Consider the following 18,383-nt stretch of genomic DNA (forward strand, 5'->3'; position numbering starts at 1 on the left):
AAGTTTTGGCTTTCTGGGGAAATGGATATTCTACCATGGTCTGCTTAGGCAAAGGTGGCCACAGCCAGCCACCTCCTGGTCTTACAGCCTTCCCGCACTCACCCCAAGTACTTCAGGCTGGGCAATGGCCCAGGAAAGCACCATCACCGGAGGAGCTGGTATCAGCAATTTGACACGGAGAATGTTTCCTTTTGAACCTACTCTCAGTCTACTTTTATTGCATTCTTTTTCAATTAGACAACATTTAAAGGGGAAAAAATACGTCTGGTAAGGCTGAGAAACCCCTGGGGGCAGGTGGAATGGAATGGACCTTGGAGTGACAAGTGAGTAAAAAAGAGCTTTGTGTGTTTTGGGGAAAAAAAACAAACCAGCTTTATTTGCCCTTATGCAGCTTCGGCATGACCCTAATGTTTCATGATGAGGTATCTGAACTGCCTTTGTCATTTTGACACATGCACTTTGAAGTTGATCATAGTTGAGGGCTTAGCTGAAGCTGTAAAAAGAAAGGAGTACCTAAAAGAAATGTTACGGGTGGCTTTAACCAATGGAAATGAAAAGAAACTCCAGTCAATCTGATTTTACTGTCTAGCAAGTTCAGCAATGTCCATTTGCAAAGCAAGATGTGACAGTAGAAAAATATTTTAAGTTATGGAAGAACTGGATGAATCAAGATGTCAGTATGTGAGCAAGTTTGGATAAAGCTTCTCATTAGGTTTTACTAAAAGGAGTTTCAATAGCTACTCTAGCAATGACAGTCTGCAAACACTTTTGTCTTCAAGCTAAAATGAACACAGTTCAGCAGATTTTTGAGAGCTACTAAGAAGTCTGAAGGGAAGGCAGAGAGGAGTAGGGCAATTCCTTTTTTATTTGGGCACGCAGACAGGAGGGTAGCATTGAGAACAAATGGTTGCAAAGCTCACAAATTAAAAATTATATGTATGCAGCAAGATGACTCTTGGCTTTCCATTCTACGAGGCTTACCGTAAAAAGTAGAAATTTTAATGAAAGCTGTGTTGCAAATTGTAATCTAACTTGTGTACTTGTCTGAAGGTCAGATGAGTGGAACTTCATTAATGACACAGAGAAAATCCGCCTGCAGCACAAGATCATGGAGGATGGGGAGTTCTGGTGAGAGTATCAGTCAGAAACCTGTGTTTCTCTAGGAGATGTGCAACTATAGCAAAAATTAATCAAACTGAACTGCTTAAATCTGCTAAAACCATAGCAGGGCTCCCTGATCACCTTCATAATTCCCAGTAAGCCCTGCTCTGTGATCCCCAGTCTCCCATCAGGGTTTATTGAATGCCACCAGCACAGTCCTTCTAATTATGCCACACTTCCACAAGCTCTCCATCACCCTCCCCATGTACCTCTCAGCCCAGATTCCCCCAGTTTGGAGCTGTACCTGTGTTAATTGACCAACCAGCAGGTGAGACGCATTAGGAAATCATGGCACTCCCACTGCAAACTTGCCCGAATAGTGACAGTAACATGGGTCACCCTCCTCCACCTCACCAGGATCTTCTAGCCAACTGCCCACCATGTAAATCCATTTGGGTTCAGTTTCCCCTCAATTCCTCCAGGATATCATTTGAAGATTTCATGAGGCACTTCACAAAACTTGAGATCTGTAACCTCACACCTGATACTCTGGAAGCTGATAAACTCCACACCTGGACTGTGTCAGTCAATGAAGGGCGCTGGGTGAGAGGCTGCTCAGCTGGCGGTTGCCGCAATTACCCAGGTGAGCAACGAGTCTTAAGAGAGAGAAGGCCTCTTTGACGGGGACTGTATTAGATCCCACAGGCTAAGCCATACTAGTCTTATCAGTGCTTGGCCATATGAAAAAGCTTTGCTTCCTCAGTGGTCAAGGCATGCGATTTTGTAGCTGGAATCTTCTGTCACTAGGTTTGTGACAGCACCTCGTCAGCCCAAAAGGCAGGCCTGACAAAGATAAATCATTGTTCAAATACCTCACAGTGCCCCAGGTAAGATACGAGAGATGAATTTCACTCTAACAGTTAGATTTTATTTGGGAAATCCACTTTATGATAGCTTTAGGTGCTTTGGAAGTCTTTCAGGTGCCAGTTCTTCATTTTATGTCATCCTTTGCTGTGCAGTTTTGTTAGAACTATGTAAAACCCGTAACACATAAGAAAGTATATGCATATTAGCCCAGTTTTAACCTTTCCCTCAGGAGCCATGTACGGGGAACTTGAAAGTTCTCTTTGATCATAAGTATCATTAGAAAACTGAAGCTTTACATGTTTCCCTTGGGTTGGTGGGATTTCACAGATACATTTTGGACCAATCCCCAGTACCGCCTGAAGCTCCTGGAGGAAGATGATGATCCTGAGGATGAAGAGGTTGTCTGCAGCTTCCTTGTCGCACTGATGCAGAAAAATAGGAGGAAAGAACGCAAGCTGGGAGCCAACCTGTACACCATTGGCTTTGCCATCTATGAGGTACCAGCTCTAGACTTTGTTCTTAGCACCAGACTTTGTTCTTAGCACTGTGGTCATAAAACCTGACAGCAAGCGTTTACCAAGAGAGTCACTGAATCATTCAGCCTGACTACATGAATTGCAATTTTTACTTTGCGAGGAACTCGGGGAAAACCTGGAAGAAAGAAAGGAAATTCAAGGCTTTTTAACCATTCAGCCCACAGTAACCTCAGGGTTTACCCCATCTATAAGTAATACACTTTCTAGGTTTTGTGGTGATTTAGTGCCAGATTTTAACATATTCTTTCCCCTGTGTCCTTTGCCTTTGATCTCCCTTTCATCCTTGCTGAAACTAAACATCTCATAAACAGAATAGTGTAAAAAAGGAAACAGACATCCAAGACACATAGCAATTAACCTCTGCCCCTGCTATCAACTTCATGGAGTCAATTTACTCAGTCCCTTGCACAAACGTATTTAGTTCAGTTCTTATTGGATCTCATGCAGATCTCAAGAAACCTGGGAAGGAAGAAATTGCTTAGAATAATTCTATAAGTTGGGGCATTTTATTTACTGGCTGTGTCCCCAGAAATCTGTGTGAACGCCCTTCTGTACGATCTATAAACAAGTGGACTCACCTGGCAGCTCTGACTGTTTCTTCTCTTTGTTTCTTCCTAAGGTGCCCAAAGAGGTATGAGCAGAACGGAGGCAGATTGACATCTTGGTGTATGCTCACAGCTAGCGTAACTATTGTGCCTGTCTGTAAGTCAGCAGGAAACTGTCCGGTCGAGTTCGTTTTCAGGGATGTAACAAAAGTGAAGCTGCTGACCTTTCTGCTTTGACTGTTTATTAGTAAGCTTTTGTGAGGAATTTTTAATTCCTTCTCACCCACACCCCGTTTTTACCTGCACCTTTTCCTTTGTCCTTCTTTTCTATTCGTACGTGACCGGGCCATGTCTTGCACAGTCGGTCAATGAGCCTGGGCTGCAGGAAGCAGCATCAGCGAGCACTTTGCCATTGCACCCCACGCAGAAGCACCCAAAACCACTTCAGTTTCCTCCTGCAAATAATGCCAATGGCCTGTATCCTGCAGCCACAGAGTTTTCTCTATAGTCTCAGAATTTATTTGGAAAACAAATGGTATTTTCAGCCATTGAAGAAAATGTATTAAAATCACACCAATTAAGTTTTTCTGAACCTGCCAGTAGCTGAATCGTTAACATCACAAGTTTTGCAAACAAGCTCACCTAAAGGCTATGTTACCTGGAAAACATGACGATTACAGTCTGAATGTTGTCGTTGCTGAGTATTTTACAGGTGGTTATTTCTGCAGCAAAGACCTTACAAGAGTTCTTAGCCCAAAATTCTTGACTTAATTTTCATATTTGAATCAATGCAACGTTTGATTATCATGTTTCTTTACCAGATACAGAATTAATGTTTTGTTCAGGCAAGGACATGTTTCCACTGAAAGCACCTTCACCTTACCCACACTGCATGTAGGAGTTTGCATATACCATTCCTTGCCTTGCCACCCTCCAAGGAAACTAGCTGAATTTTGTTTGTACACCATTTATCATCCAACAAAACAGTTAGATAAAAGTGCCTACCCAGCAGAAGTCAGCCAACGCTCTGCGGGTGGGCCCTGGAGCAGCCCTCAGAAGCCAAGTAGACCCAGCCAGTAGCAACTTAAAGGTGACAGACTCTGTATCTGTTCCCAGCTAGCATCCCTTGTCAGCTCCCTGCTTGCTAAGCTCCTGCTTCCTTGGTGTTTTTCTGTCCCAACCACATACTGCCTGCATGACAAGACACCTGGGAAATGGGTAAGACTTCCTTGAAGACAAATTGACTCATTTATTTCTGCAGATGCATGGTACTAAGCACCACTTGCAAAAGGATTTTTTCCTCTACAACGCCTCCAAAGCTAGAAGTAAGAACTATATAAACATGCGAGAAATCTCTGAGCGCTTCCGGCTACCTCCCAGCGAGTATGTTGTCATCCCATCAACATATGAACCCCACCAGGAGGGAGAATTCATCCTGAGGGTCTTCTCAGAGAAAAGAAGTCTTTCAGAGTAAGTTGCAGATCCATCCATCTGGCCATAAAGGTAGAAGTGAGCTTGCTACTCTGTTATACTCACATTCCCCATTTGCTACACCTTGCTTTTCATTTTCTTAACCTCATTACAAACTCCAAGCTGCAAACTCATTTCCCTGAGCTTTGCTCATTTCCCTGAGCTTTGCTCATTTCCCTGAGCTTTGCTCATTTCCCTGAGCTTTGCTCATTTCCCTGAGCTTCGGTCAAGAGCCTACTTTGAATTGTCTTTGGGGAAGCTTACAACTTGCAGGATATCTTTTGTAAACATACCATTAGCCATTTTTAATAATGCAAATGAACCAGTTTGGGTTTTATTGCTATATGCCACTGGCTAAAGTTTTGGCCAGATAGATCATTGAACCAGATCTAATTTCAGTCACGAATGAAACACAGAAGTATGTAGATATTTCGTTTCTATCCTGCTCTTCAACTAGTTTCCCAGAGCTCAGCAAATTGCAGCCAGTTTCACTTTGCTTAGGCCAAACAGATTCTGTTTTACTCCCAGCGGTCAAAGTTCAGTGTCATCGAGGCTCTTTAGAAGAGTAAACCAGGCAGCAGTGCTCCTGGAAGTGGTATTTGGGATGCTCAGCTCAAACTGGGAAAAGCTACGTCGAGAGCCTGCAGCTGTAACGCTTGGAAGCCAGCTCACACCACTGCCTGTTTGGAAAGTTCAAATGGCTATTTACAAACCCGCTACAGAAAAAACCAAGGTTGGGAACATCCACTTTCCTGATTCGTTTACTTTCTGCATTCTTCTAGGGAGGCTGAAACCACGATTGAAGCAGAGCGTCCATCGGTAAGCACTGTTCTGTGCATCTTTTGTATGTGAACAGAAGTAGGGAGGGGAGAACCATCACATCTAGGGAAACCTACGGCAGGAAACCTTTTGTGGCCATATTTCTCAAGATACTTTTATTAACACTTGCTTTATATACACCACTTTCTATGTTGAACAGACCAAAATCTTTTGCCAGATTTGAAATCTGTTCCTGGCATAAAGAAGCTGGATGCTAAGCATTGCCTTTGCTTCCGTCAGTTGTGAGTAGGAGGCCTAGCTCTGTGCTCAGAGATTTGTCTGTGAAATTGGTATCTCATCTAATAAAGCAAAAAAGTACCTTATTTTGAAGTGGAAAGGGATCTTACTGATATTCCGGTTCAAACTAGCATTCCTGACAAGCTCTAACTCTTCAGCCTGGGGTTTTACACATCTATATGGGAATACACTCGAGCTAATTAGTCTTTAAAAAAAAAAATCAGAGGAAATGGTCTTGCACAGAACAAAGTGCCATCAAGCCTTGCTCAGAAGTGTTCCCCTTTCGTTTGCTGTCATGATAACAAGATCGTGTCCAGATCTGGTGGCATTTAATTGCCACTTCAGATAACATTGATCTGTGGGCACAGAAGTCCAATCTCCACTGCAATGATGGGCTAGAAAAAAGAAAAGGAATAGTCAGAGCCACAGAGCTAAAGGTACAATAGACATTTTATTCAAGCAGACAAAGCCCCAGGTGAGATGAGACACTGTTTTGCTATGGTTTCTGCAATTTCTGTCCTTCAGTATGCAATTTCTTGGTGGGTGCATTTTCCCTCATTTTTCTGAGATTTGAAAACTGTGTAAGAATGGAAAAAAGAAATGTGAGAAGGGTAAAGAGAAAAAATGACATTTTACCATCAGGTTTGCATAACATGCATAAAATCTACAATTTTGTTTCTAAACACTTTTTTTTAATTGCCTTTTTTTTTTGTACAGAAGAAGAAAAAGGGCAAGGTGAGTACTGGTGCAATGTGTTGGCTGCCAGTAAGACAAAGAGCACGTGCAATGCATGCAGCAGGAGCAGAGTTCCTTGGTATCCTTAGTGATTTCTCTGCATCTGGAAACTGGTCTCATTAATGAAGGGCACTGGATAAGAGGCTATTTGCAGGCAGCAAAGATTTTGTCTTCCTACACCAAAATCTAATGAAATAGCTATAGCATCATATACCTCTCTCACTCAAGGGGGGGGGCAAACCTGTGACAGAAACTTTTCAGTTTTACAAGCTTGATCCTCTGGGTTGCTCAACTGCCCTTCCTTCCTGCTCCTCCACAGGCATCCCAACACCCCTTTCTAGTGAAAATCATCCGTCCTCCAGACACATGCCCTCGCAGGCACTTTGCATTGCCTAATGCAGCTGCTCCTCTTTCCTGAAGTTTCTGCTCACCAGAGTCTAAGATTCTCCTTTCAATTCTATACAACACATTTAGGACCCTGAAAATGTAACCAGGCATTTTAATCTCAATACATCTGCGTGTTGTAGCAGCTTTCATTGTTTTAAATGCACTAAAACTGAGCAATTGCACATGGCTGCTTATAGCCGAATGCTTCAGGAATTAATACAAAGAACATAAGCTTTGCATAATTAACAAGCTCCTACAGAAATACCTTCTGTGTAGGATTCAGATTCTGTTTGCTTTCAGTGCTACTGTCCATGGAGAGGGGCAAGTTCATCAGTTTAACTGAGAATCAAGAATCTGGGAGACTTATTTTGCTTTTTTTAAAAAAAAAAAAAAAAAAAAAAAGGTAGCATTTAAACAGTTACTGGCTTTCTGAAAAGGAAGGCTAGAAGCCAGAGATTGCATTATTTTGCAAAAATACTGTTGTGGCTTTTCTAGCGTGAGGAGAGCAGTAACTTCAGAGATGCCTCTACCTTTTATTTCTTTCCTTTCCTTCCCAGCTCTGGCTTCTTCAGGCAGCCTCTCAGGGCAGGGGCTGTTGCTGCATGTGCTTTACCACAGAACGGGTGTCCCCAAATACTTTCCTTTCCACTATTTTTTGCGTAATTCCACTTCTCTCTTGCTCTCTTCCTTCTTCTTCTAGCCTATCATCTTTGTTTCTGACAGAGCCAACAGTAATAAGGAGCTGACAGCAGATGAAGATGCTGGCACAGATGGTGAAAAAACCCACGTAGATGAGAAGAAGGTTTGTGCAGCACGTGGAAAGGGGGAAAATAGGGCTTGGTCTGGCTAGCATGGAAGAGTGGCTGGGGAGAGCACATGAATGGGGCAACACCCTTAGACATTTAGCAGCTTTTAATCAAATCTTAGCATAACTTGCGTCTGGTTTATGTGTATCTAATGAGCATGAGCAAACAGAGACTATCCCTTCAGTTATTTAACACCTGTGCTGGAGGATGTAGTTGCTTGAAAACATCTGGTTGCTCTCTCATACAGGGACCCTGGCTGCGAGAGATCCCTTCCCCACAAGCAGCACAGTTCAACCCACTCTTGCTCGGCCCCCTGAAGCGGTACCCGCTTTGCCCAGGGCACACGGGCCAGTCGCACCTGAACCTGGCAATGATCACAGCCTGTCCTAGTACAAATTACAGGACCCTATACCAGTCCTCGCTGGTATAAAAAAGCCTGAGTAACCCCAGGAGGTCCGGCACTCCTCTTTTATCTCACTACTGGAGAGGAGGAAAATAGGGTAACGAATCGGAGTTTCTGCCTGCAGGTGGGTGAGGGACACAAGATGCCACAGCTATATCCTGCACCCAGACTCACGGCGACTGGGAAATGGCTTGAATGTCTGCTTACAGGGAGCGTGCTGTTCTGCTGTATAACTGCCCGGGCATGCAGGTGGCAAAGTGGGAACCAACCTTATCTTTCCTCTGCACTTAGACGAACAAAAATAAGAACTAAGCCAAGAAATTAACTTTGTTAAACATAATTCCTGTAATTTGATATTGGCGGAGGGGGGAGGGATAAAATATAGTTTCCTTTTTCAGTATCAGCCTCAGAGTTAAGGCGTGCTCTTTGCATGTGTCTGAAAAAGCTTTACCTTCATTGTTCCGCTCTGTCTCATGTGCTACTTGTCTCCAGCAAGGGGCCCCCCACACTACAAAGAGCTCTCAAGCCCAAGTCCCTCTGGTCAATCCATGACCTACAGGGCAGCTATGGAGCAGATATGCCTCTTCTGCTCCAAACTTCTCCTTTGCAATGCTTTGAAACAAAAAATTAGAAGATAAACACTTGTCAGTGAAATCATTTAGGCTCCTTCCAAGAGAAAGGAGAGCAATGGGGTGAGGTTAAATACTCAGCAGTTTTGCCAAGGAACATATTTAACAAAAAAAAAAAAGGGGAAAGGAACCGGAGGATGACGCATTTCTCTGAAGAGCTCCAGATTCACCGAGAGGCTTATTGTGCAAGGGCGAGTGAGCTCCCCTGGGCCTCTTCCCTTCCCTGCTGGGTTAAGGTTGTATCTCTTCTTTGCTTGTCTCTGTTCAGCGTCCTTCAGCCAAAGCTCATGAAAGGAGTGAAGAGGAAAACCAGTTCAGGAATATTTTCCAACAGATCGCAGGAGATGTGAGTATGCAACCGGCCCCTGCCTCTGCCATTAGAGCAGCCTAGCCACAACAGCACCTAAATCAACTGCGTCACAGATAGAAAATGAATTTTAACATTTCCTTTGAATTTATTTCCATCAAATTTCCTTTGAGATCTGAAGCTAAGCAAAATCAAATTAAAATCCAATTAAGTATACAGCTGTCCTCATATGTACATATAAGGTATTCCCATTCTGTACAAGGGAGCCTTATCTAAATTCAGGCTTTTACTTCTATCACTATGACAAGATGCTATTTTGCATAGCACATATCAACAAGTTAAAAATACAATGCCCTCCAGTATATGCTTAACAGGGGAAGTTAAAAGCAAAAACAGATCAAAGAACTGCAAAAACGAAGAGGCTGCAAATGGGTTACAGGGATTTTTGGCTTATACAGTGGCTTGAAATTACTGGTCATTCTTCTAGTTGTAGTTTAATAAGCATTATATGGTAACTTTAGACCTACCGTGTACTGCAGCCTCATGAAAGATTTGGACTAATGTCTGTATAAACTAGAACGCTCTGTATTTTAAAGCATGTACATGCCATACTGAAAAGTGACCAAAGACTTCATACTTTTAGCATATCCATCCATAAAGTGATCTGCTTTATCTTAGTTACATTCCTTATTAAGTCTCACCACATTTCCTTCCCACCAGGACATGGAGATCAATGCTGAAGAACTCAGGAACGTTCTCAATAACGTTGTAAAAAAACGTGAGTTTGAGCATGTTTTTCAGTAACCCTGGACAAAGAGATCTGCGATATAACATAATGCTCCACCCCTGAGTTGCACTCTAAAAATTATTCGTGGTTTCAGACTCACAAATTTCCTAGATATGCTTCCACGGACTTTGCATCGAGACTTTAGTGAGCTGAACCTTTCATAGAGAGCATCTCTACAAGTGATCAAGTACTTATAATGCAGAAATAAGCATTCATTGGAAGCATCGCACAGGATAACACAGCATTTCTAGCAGTCTGCAAATGCCCTTTAAAAAAAAAAATTTAATCGAGGCAGAGCTTTCTCCCTGCTGAGCAAACTTTAGCCTACAGATCCTGGGCTTGCTTAGTTACCTGGAAGCTAGTTTAGAGTTTTCCAAAAGCTTTTCTTGTATACAACAAGTCAGGAAGAGTAATCTCTAATCCACAAGCAATAACATTACTTAAAGTCTTTTCAGGTCTCTCTACCACTCATTTCTTAATGGATGAAAGAAGTAGATTCGGTTTCTACTTTCAGTAGAGTCACACCTAAGAGGAAGAAGTGCTTGCTGACTTGTATGACCTGTTTTCACCTGGGATCATTTATTTCAGATAAGGACCTAAAGACCGAAGGATTTGAACTGGAATCCTGCCGCAGCATGATTGCTTTAATGGATGTATCCTTTTCTGGTGAAAGAGGAGTGCTTGATACCACGCTAGTCTGCTTGGGTTGTCTCCCACCACTACACACACACACAACTTAGTGAGCCAGGGATGCAGAACAGTACATTATAGTCTGTCGTCAGATAACACAGCGTTCCTGGTCTGGCACACCTTAACTCCAGTCATCTCAACGTTAGCGTAGCTGGCAGATGAAAATATCCCCAAATAGGAAACTACAGAATTGGTCAGTCAGTACCTTTCCTTAGGTATCAGCAACTGGCCAGCTCATGTACTAGGGGATGATTTAAAAAAAAAATAATTTTCAAACCAACTCAACATAACTACAGTTCTTGCCAAACTTACTATATTTCTCTCTTATCTTTAAGTCTATAATGTATTATACATTCCACTGCGTCCTTAGCATGCAATGCATACAGACATCATCTCAAAGCAAGTATAGTAAAACACTCTACAGGATACCATATGGGGTTACCTCTGATACAACATCACTCAGTTTTCCTATTTGAGAAAACACATGATTTTCAAATAACATAAGCTCATTCAAACATAACTAGAACAAACTTGTAGCTACAGCCCAGAGCCATAATGATTGGAGCGTAAGCACATTTTTGTAACATTTAGTCAACATTTTGCTTAGTTCTCCATTAATTTTAAGCAAGGCAGAAAGACCTTCACTCTAGGATAAAGCTCAGTTGTCTTAAAAACATTGGGTAAGCTTTGCATTTGGATGTATTTGGAAAGAGCCCTCTAAAACATCCTGCTCATGTGCTTTATAATAGCTCCAGAAGCGAGCCTCTCTCCTGTGCCAGATGCTTCCTTCTACACAAAGTGCAACTAGTACTTCACAATCCTGAAACAAAATACTATGGATAATAACCAAAATGTTCACACGTTTTACTGCACAGCTCAGCCACTTCAATACCGAGGAGATCCTGAACTCAGTTTCACAATCATCCTTTCACCAGTAGCTGCAGACTTAATTAATTTTCTCTTTAAAATATCATAGTTTTTTACCTGAACTCTTGCATCACAGACAGACGGCTCAGGGAAGATAAACTTTGATGAGTTTCGACATCTCTGGAACAAGATTAAAAGCTGGCAGGTATTGCTGGTATCCACAGTGCTGTTCTTCACAGCTTCTGCAGCACAAAAGCTTGTGCAGGAAAACAAGACCTCCCTACATACGCTACAACAAAAAGAAAAGCTAAAAAAATTGCAGATCAGCTTCTGAAAAGTAATGTCTCTCCTCATTGTACCCATAGCCTAAACAAATAGCCTGAACCTCTGAACCTCCAGCATTCATGTAAGAACTTCCTCCAGGAGGATAGCATGGAGACATACAAATTGGGGGAGGATGGTGATGGGAGCTATAATCAGGCCTCATAAGTAGCTTAATTAGGACAATCGAGAGAGGATTAACAGCATAAACTGAAGTCAAACGAGGAGAGTCTCTAGCAGAGAGCTTTTGCTTCTCTCAGCATGGATCTAAATTATTTTAATTTGTGACTGAGAGGACCTCTGTGCTAACAACACAGGCTGCCCAGAAGCAGCAATATAAAGCAAACAGCAAAGCCTCCAAGGGCCTGAGGTACACATACTGTACCCAGACTGTGGGTACATTCAACAGAAGTACAAGCTTTTATTTCTGAGGTGGGTTTTTTTTTTTCCCTCTTTCCAGAAAATTTTCAAGCGTTACGACACGGATCATTCGGGAACCATTAACAGCTATGAGATGCGCAACGCAGTCAACGATGCAGGTACTTCTAGGGTTCAGCGCCCAAGAGCCAAAGAAACCTTATTTTGGTCGATCTATCACAGGGTGAAATCAGGAACACAATGCAGCCTTTTAAAAAGAGACCCTACAGAAATTCAGAAATCCTTTTTTCCCCCAACAGAGCTTCTCAAATATCCAAACAGCAAGTTTTGTATGTCTTGCCAACCAAACAGGTCTCTTTAGCTCTTTAAACTTCCCAATAAATGATGCTCTGCTGTCTTAAGGATCTCCCACTCAAGGTCCTGCTGTTCAGGGGGACCAGCAAGCCCTAAAGACCTATGATTTCATTTACACAAATATGAAGAATCCACAGCTTAACAATCAAAGAACAGCAGAAAACCTTCAACCCAAGTGTACGGGCACTGGAACTGAGGCAGAGCAGGTCAATGTCCAAGTTTGCATCAGAGGCAACTGGATGGACGCTTCTCGAGTACTGCTCATGCTTCTTAGTGGCACTAAACCACTGCAAGCTCAGTCTCCTCTTCTACCTGTGCAGTAAGAAAAAAGTATTTTCCAGAAGTTGCAGTTAATGAAATTTGTCCTGCAAAGAGAGACTTTTGCCTTTTCTTGCTTCTTGACTCAAGCATGTTGGTGGCCTGGACAGTAGGCCCCCCTCGGAAAATGTCTTTACCAACTTCTGGTAAAAGGAGCAAGATGGCTTTTTAAATTAGAAAATGTGTAGCATCACTACAACCTAAATGTGATGTTTTCAGTGACGGTTTATCTTCAGTAGTATTTTGGCACGTCAGTTACCAGTTCATCAAGGAGCAGAAACAGATGGCTATCTCATACTTTAGAAAACATCAGTGATTCGATCCTTTGCTAAGGACAAAATTACACCTGGATATGGACTTCTGCTGCAGTCCATATCAGTCTGTATGCAGAAATACAGGTCATTTTTATTTTCCATGTTTCCATTCTCACCTGAAAATTTGTTAATGTAAAAACCCACAACATCTAAATATCTCCTGCCCTGACTTTAGAACTAAGAACACATTTTGCATTAAACATTCCTCAGTTTTACAGCACGTAGGCTGTGCACGACCTTGCATTTAGCCAACAACCAGCAGGACCCAAATCATGACAGACTATTTACTGCGCGCAGCCACACACTGCAGCCGTCAGTGCCGCTATCTGGTAACATCATGCCAAGGAGTTACCTCCTTCTCTAGTCTTTGACCGTTGTGTAATTATGTTTTCATAGCAACTTCCTCCTATGTTTCTGTCAGCCAAGTTTCTGTCGCTTTGCCCTTATTAGGCTCAGCTAAGGCTCAAACTCTTTGGTGGAGACCCCTCTTCATATTTACAGCATAGGGTAACTCACGTGCTACTGGCTGTCCCAAATGGTGATTTCAAAATGTTACTTCTATTTTAAGAAAGCAGCCGGACACAGGGAAGCTCCTTATAGCTTAATTTTCTTCTGCGTCCGCCACAGTACCCTCCAGCCTGAGCCTCGCCTGGGCCTGGGGAGTGCCTACAGCCAAACTGACACAGCGCTTCCCCCCGGCCACAGCCCGGCTGAGCCCTGTTTCTGGTCCTTTGCAGGGTTTCGGCTGAACAACCAGCTCTACGACATCATCACTATGCGCTATGCCGACAAGAACATGAATATTGACTTTGACAGCTTCATCTGCTGCTTTGTGCGCCTGGACGCCATGTTCAGTGAGTGGCTGCCCCAGTTTTACTGTGTTGCCTCCCCTCCTCCCCCCAAAAATGCACTGCTGTACTCAAATCACCTCTGCCTACATAAAGTTTTAATAATTTATGTGCTTAGGGCATCTAAAATATGACGGCCAACCCATACAAACACAAAAGAAAATAAGCTATTGCATTTCTCTTCGTATTAGCTAAGGAAAAACAGCCGAAATACTTGCTGACCGTGTGAGAAAGTATCCGCACAAGTTTGCACAACACAGAAGAGCACGATTCGGGTTGCTATCTGGGATCATCTTTACGCACACAGTAATTCAATCTATGCTACTTTTGTTTCCTTCCTTTAGGGGCATTCCACGCCTTTGATAAAGATGGAGACGGCATCATCAAGCTCAATGTCCTGGAGGTAAACAGGTTTATGCCAGTATCTCTTACACAAAGTCAAAAGACTAAATTTTATTTGTATTATTCATTGCACGCCGTGTCAAGGTAGCCTATAAGAGTTGGTCTGAAACTGTCACCCAAGTGGTAAGAGTCCACAAAACCTCCTAAAAATTTTGCTACCCATTTCACACAGGGAACACCTGTGTCCATGATCTGCCAGCAACAGCTGCTCTGTAAGGCTCCAGTTGGTGGTGAAGGGCACAGCTGCAGACCCTTCATATCATCTTTAAAGTGCTTCAGAAAGCCTTTGAGGTTGTTGTGGTTTAACCCAGCAGGGAGCTAACGCCACACAGCCGCCTGCTCGCTCACCCCTACCCCAGTGGAATGGAGGAGAGAATCAGGAAAAAAAATGTGAAATTCATGGGTTGAGATAAAGGCAGTTTAGTAGGACAGGAAAGCAAAGGAAAATAATAATGAGAATACACAAAATAAGTGATGCACAATGCAATTGCTCACCACCTGCCAACCAGCGCCCAGCCAATTCCAAAGCAGCAGTCCCCACTCCCCAGCCAACTCCCCCCAGTTTACATACTGAGCACGATGGCATATGGTATGGAATACCCCTTTGGCCAGTTGGGGTCAGCTGTCCCGGCTGTGCCCCCTCCCAGCTTCTTGCTGGCAGGGCACGAGAAGCTGAGAAGTCCTTGACGAGTATAAGCACTACTTAGCAGCAACTAAAACATCACTGTGTTGTCAACATCATTCCCATCCTAAAATCCAAAGCACAGCACTGTACCAGCTACGAGGAAGAAAATTAGCTCTATCCCAGCTGAAGCCAGAACAGCATCCACCCCTTATTCTATACCACCTACATCATGCCCAGGTCCCACACTTTCCAATACATTCCAATTAATCACCACCAGGTTTCCTGTCTTTTGAGATATACACACAGATATTCCCTTCATCTATGGGCCATCCCTATAAAATGTCTGTTGAGTTCATTTAGTCCATGACTGTGGGCTCCATCTGTCGTAACAGTCCTTCAGGGCAGGAAGGATGGTGTGGGGTGTTGGATTGTTGCACGCTGAAGTTAGTCCTGATTCCATTATTGCTGCACTTTTCTTGGTTTAATCAAAATTCATTCTTCATTAATATGTGTGATTCTTACTGTAATACCATTGATATACCATATAGCAACCGCAGAAGTTATGATATACAGTACTATATAGCAATTAACATCATACAATTCAGTTCATTGGCTATTTTCACCCAAAATCAAATCCCCTTGAGGTGCACATTGGAATTCCCCATCCTCCCGCATCACCCACCAAACGCACCCAGGTCCTTGAGCAAAAGCAGTCCCACAAATGGGTTTGCCTTTGCTCAAGGCAGGAATAACCCAGACTCTCTTCCCCAGCAATTTTTCACATGTGCTACAGGGACTTTATCCCCTTCTACAGTACATAAAAGTTTTGACTGGGCAAGGTTGGCTTGACCAGCCAATCCCCTCGTGTTGACTAACCACGTGGCCTTCGCTAAACGTGTATCCCAGTGTTTGAACGTCCCACCCCCCCTTGCTCTCAGTGTAGTCTTTAACAGCCCATTGTACCGTTCAGTTTTCCCGAAGGCTGGTGCATGACAAGGGACATGATACACCCACTCAATGCTGTGCTCTCTGGCCCAGGTGTCTATGAGGCTGTTTTGGAAACGAGTCCCGTTGCCCGACCCAGTTCTCTCTGGGGTGCCATGTCGCCACAGGACTTGTTTTTCAAGGCCCAAGATAGTGTTCCGGGCAGTGTCAGGGGCACGGGATATGTTGTTTCTGGTCACCCAGTGGCTGCTTCCACCTTGGTGAGCACATGGCGCTTGCCTTGGCGGGTTTGTGGGAGTGTGGTATAACCAATCTGCCAGGCCTCCCCATATTTATATTTCAGCCATTGCCTTCCGTAACACAAAGGCTTTACCCACTTGGTTTGAAGCACATGTTTCACACTCATGGATCACCTGTGTAATAGCGTTCATGGTCAAGTCTAGCCCTTGATCACAAGCACATGAGCACATCTATACGTAGCATCTCTTCCCTGATGGCCTGAGGTGTCATGGGCCCACCAAGCTATAAATAATTCACCCTTATGCTGCCAGTCCAGATCCACCTCAGCCACTTCAATCGTAGCAGCCTGATCCACCTGCTGGTTGTTTCAATGTTCTTCAGTGGCCCGACTCTTGGGGACGTGAGCATCCATGTGATGTAATTTCACAACCAGGTTCCCTACATGGGCAGCAGTATGTTGCCACAATGCGGCAGCCCAGATGGGTTTCCCTCTGCGCTGCCAGTTGCTCTGCTTCCACTGCTGCAACCAGCCCCACAGGGCATTTGCCACCATCCAGGAGTCAGTATAAAGTGCTGCCTATTTTTCTCTTTCAGGCTAGTTACAACAGCTCTTGAGAATTCTGAATATCCTTGGGATGCTCAAACCAGCATGTTCCTGGTGCTATGTCTCCTGAATGTGCTTCAGGTCTTGTTTAGGGTTAAACTACTGTTTAAGAATACCGTAACTACAGGCACTGCGTCCAGTGACAGGCACTGCAGTTACTCTAACCCCCGCAACAGGCACTGCAGCTACTCCAACTTCAGCAACAGGCACTGCACAGGGGTTTTTTTGTGAGGCAGTTTAAATCAAACATACTTTAGTTTCAAGGCATTAACTGAGAATAGGATTCAACACACAGTTCTTTATCTTTTTTAAAATCTTATTAAGAACACTTCTAAGTTTCAACTTAAAGCATGCTTTCTGCTAGGGAGACCACAAAAGACCCCTTCAGTTTTTGCAAGGGGAAGAGGAATAGGAGCAAGCAGCCTACGACAAAGTTCCCCACTGCCAGTGTGCTTCATACCAAATATCAGCAAGCAGCTGCCTTCCAGCTAGAGATGGTGGCATCTCAATACAATTTGTTGGAGGATGCCTTTAATTCACCCTTTAATTCTAACTCTTCTTTCAGTGGCTGCAGCTCACGATGTATGCGTAACACCGGAGCCAGTGCCCACCTTCATCAAGAAACCTCAAGACTTCTGTTTTGAGTAACTAGCTCCATTCAGCCCCAAGTGCAAACAAGAGCACTTCCTCATTACGTGCTTTACTCACCGAGACAGACAGCGCATGAGAAGAATCCCTTGGAAAAAGAGACAACCCTACGCCAGTAGGCAGACCAGGGCACATATACTGTAACTACTCCTATAACTTCCTGACGTCTTCCTACAGGCAGTAAGGATTACTTTACTGATGACTGAATTAAGCTTTTTCTGCATGGTAAAGACATGGAACACACATTGTTATTGTGCTTATGCTGACAGCTGGAACAGTCTTAAGTCAGGCACAACTGGGACTGTATTTGAACTGTGAAAGTCAGAGGTGTTTACTACCACCTTACAATTAGTCATTAACTCTTTGTCCTGCTTTTGATACTAGCATTTCAGCCTCTTCCTAACGTGAACTGAGTATTTCATGAGATTGTGCTAGATTACATTAATATTATGCATCCCAATCCCTTACGTTGTTACAGATGTGGCTGCGCGGGTTGGCGCTGCTACGCTACAAACGCAGAAGTAAGGCACAGCAGACCACACCACCTAGGTACATCTTGGTCTAATGCCTCAGCAAAGGTATCAGAACTGAGCAATTTGCTCTTATTTTTAGTACCCCATAGTATCTTAATTACACATAGGGCATTTTAAATGTGGTTTGTTGTTGTTGTTGTTGTTTTTGTTAATTGTAGCTGCATTCTCTGTAACGTTGAGAAAGTTGTTTGAGACAGAAAACCTCTTATACATTTAAAAATATATATATATACACACACACACTTCCCCCCTCACCGGGTCCTAATTCCTGACAGAATTTTTTATTTCTCTATTGTAAGAGGTGACTTGTAGCAGAATCAGACACTATGTTAGCATGACCACTTAGGGAAATTATTAAAATGTGGAAGTATGATCAGTTTAATTGAACCAAAAATAAAATCAACTGGATTTTGGCCTAATATTTAGGGTTATTTTTTGTTTTGTTTCGAAAGAACAGAGGAGGATGAAACATTGAGCACTCTTCCATCATTCTCCTAACTATACAGCAGCTTTTAGAGTTTTATGGCAAGTGTGAAATGAGCTTAATATCTCAAACCCTTGCCTGTTTGCTCCCGAATGCATTAACACTAAAAAAGCACTTGAGCTTGAGAGCTCCATCATTACCACTGGTACCAGCTTTAAGGATGACAGGTTTTCAGAACTGGTG

General features: G+C 43.2%; 1 protein-coding gene across 7 annotated transcripts in view; it reads left to right on the forward strand.

Annotated features, from left to right (window-relative positions):
• The window catches only part of CAPN3 (calpain 3), a 37,943-nt gene extending 19,806 nt beyond the window's left edge, over positions 1-18,137 (forward strand). The window contains exons 9-25 of one of the 7 annotated variants that reach the window (XM_075105658.1): positions 238-323; positions 1,051-1,128; positions 1,584-1,744; positions 2,296-2,465; positions 3,124-3,135; positions 4,311-4,519; positions 5,302-5,338; positions 6,293-6,310; positions 7,398-7,499; positions 8,804-8,881; positions 9,563-9,620; positions 10,218-10,282; positions 11,323-11,391; positions 11,968-12,046; positions 13,609-13,725; positions 14,064-14,122; positions 17,101-18,137. In XM_075105658.1, the coding sequence (XP_074961759.1) occupies positions 238-323; positions 1,051-1,128; positions 1,584-1,744; positions 2,296-2,465; positions 3,124-3,135; positions 4,311-4,519; positions 5,302-5,338; positions 6,293-6,310; positions 7,398-7,499; positions 8,804-8,881; positions 9,563-9,620; positions 10,218-10,282; positions 11,323-11,391; positions 11,968-12,046; positions 13,609-13,725; positions 14,064-14,122; positions 17,101-17,127 (1,425 nt within the window). In that variant the 3' untranslated portion in view covers positions 17,128-18,137. The other 6 variants (XM_075105660.1, XM_075105659.1, XM_075105661.1 and 3 more) reach the window with 6 other exon arrangements.
• Positions 18,138-18,383: the final 246 nt, after the last annotated feature.

The sequence above is a fragment of the Phalacrocorax aristotelis genome, chromosome 10, assembly GCF_949628215.1.
Source record: "Phalacrocorax aristotelis chromosome 10, bGulAri2.1, whole genome shotgun sequence".
Lineage (NCBI taxonomy): Eukaryota > Metazoa > Chordata > Aves > Suliformes > Phalacrocoracidae > Phalacrocorax > Phalacrocorax aristotelis.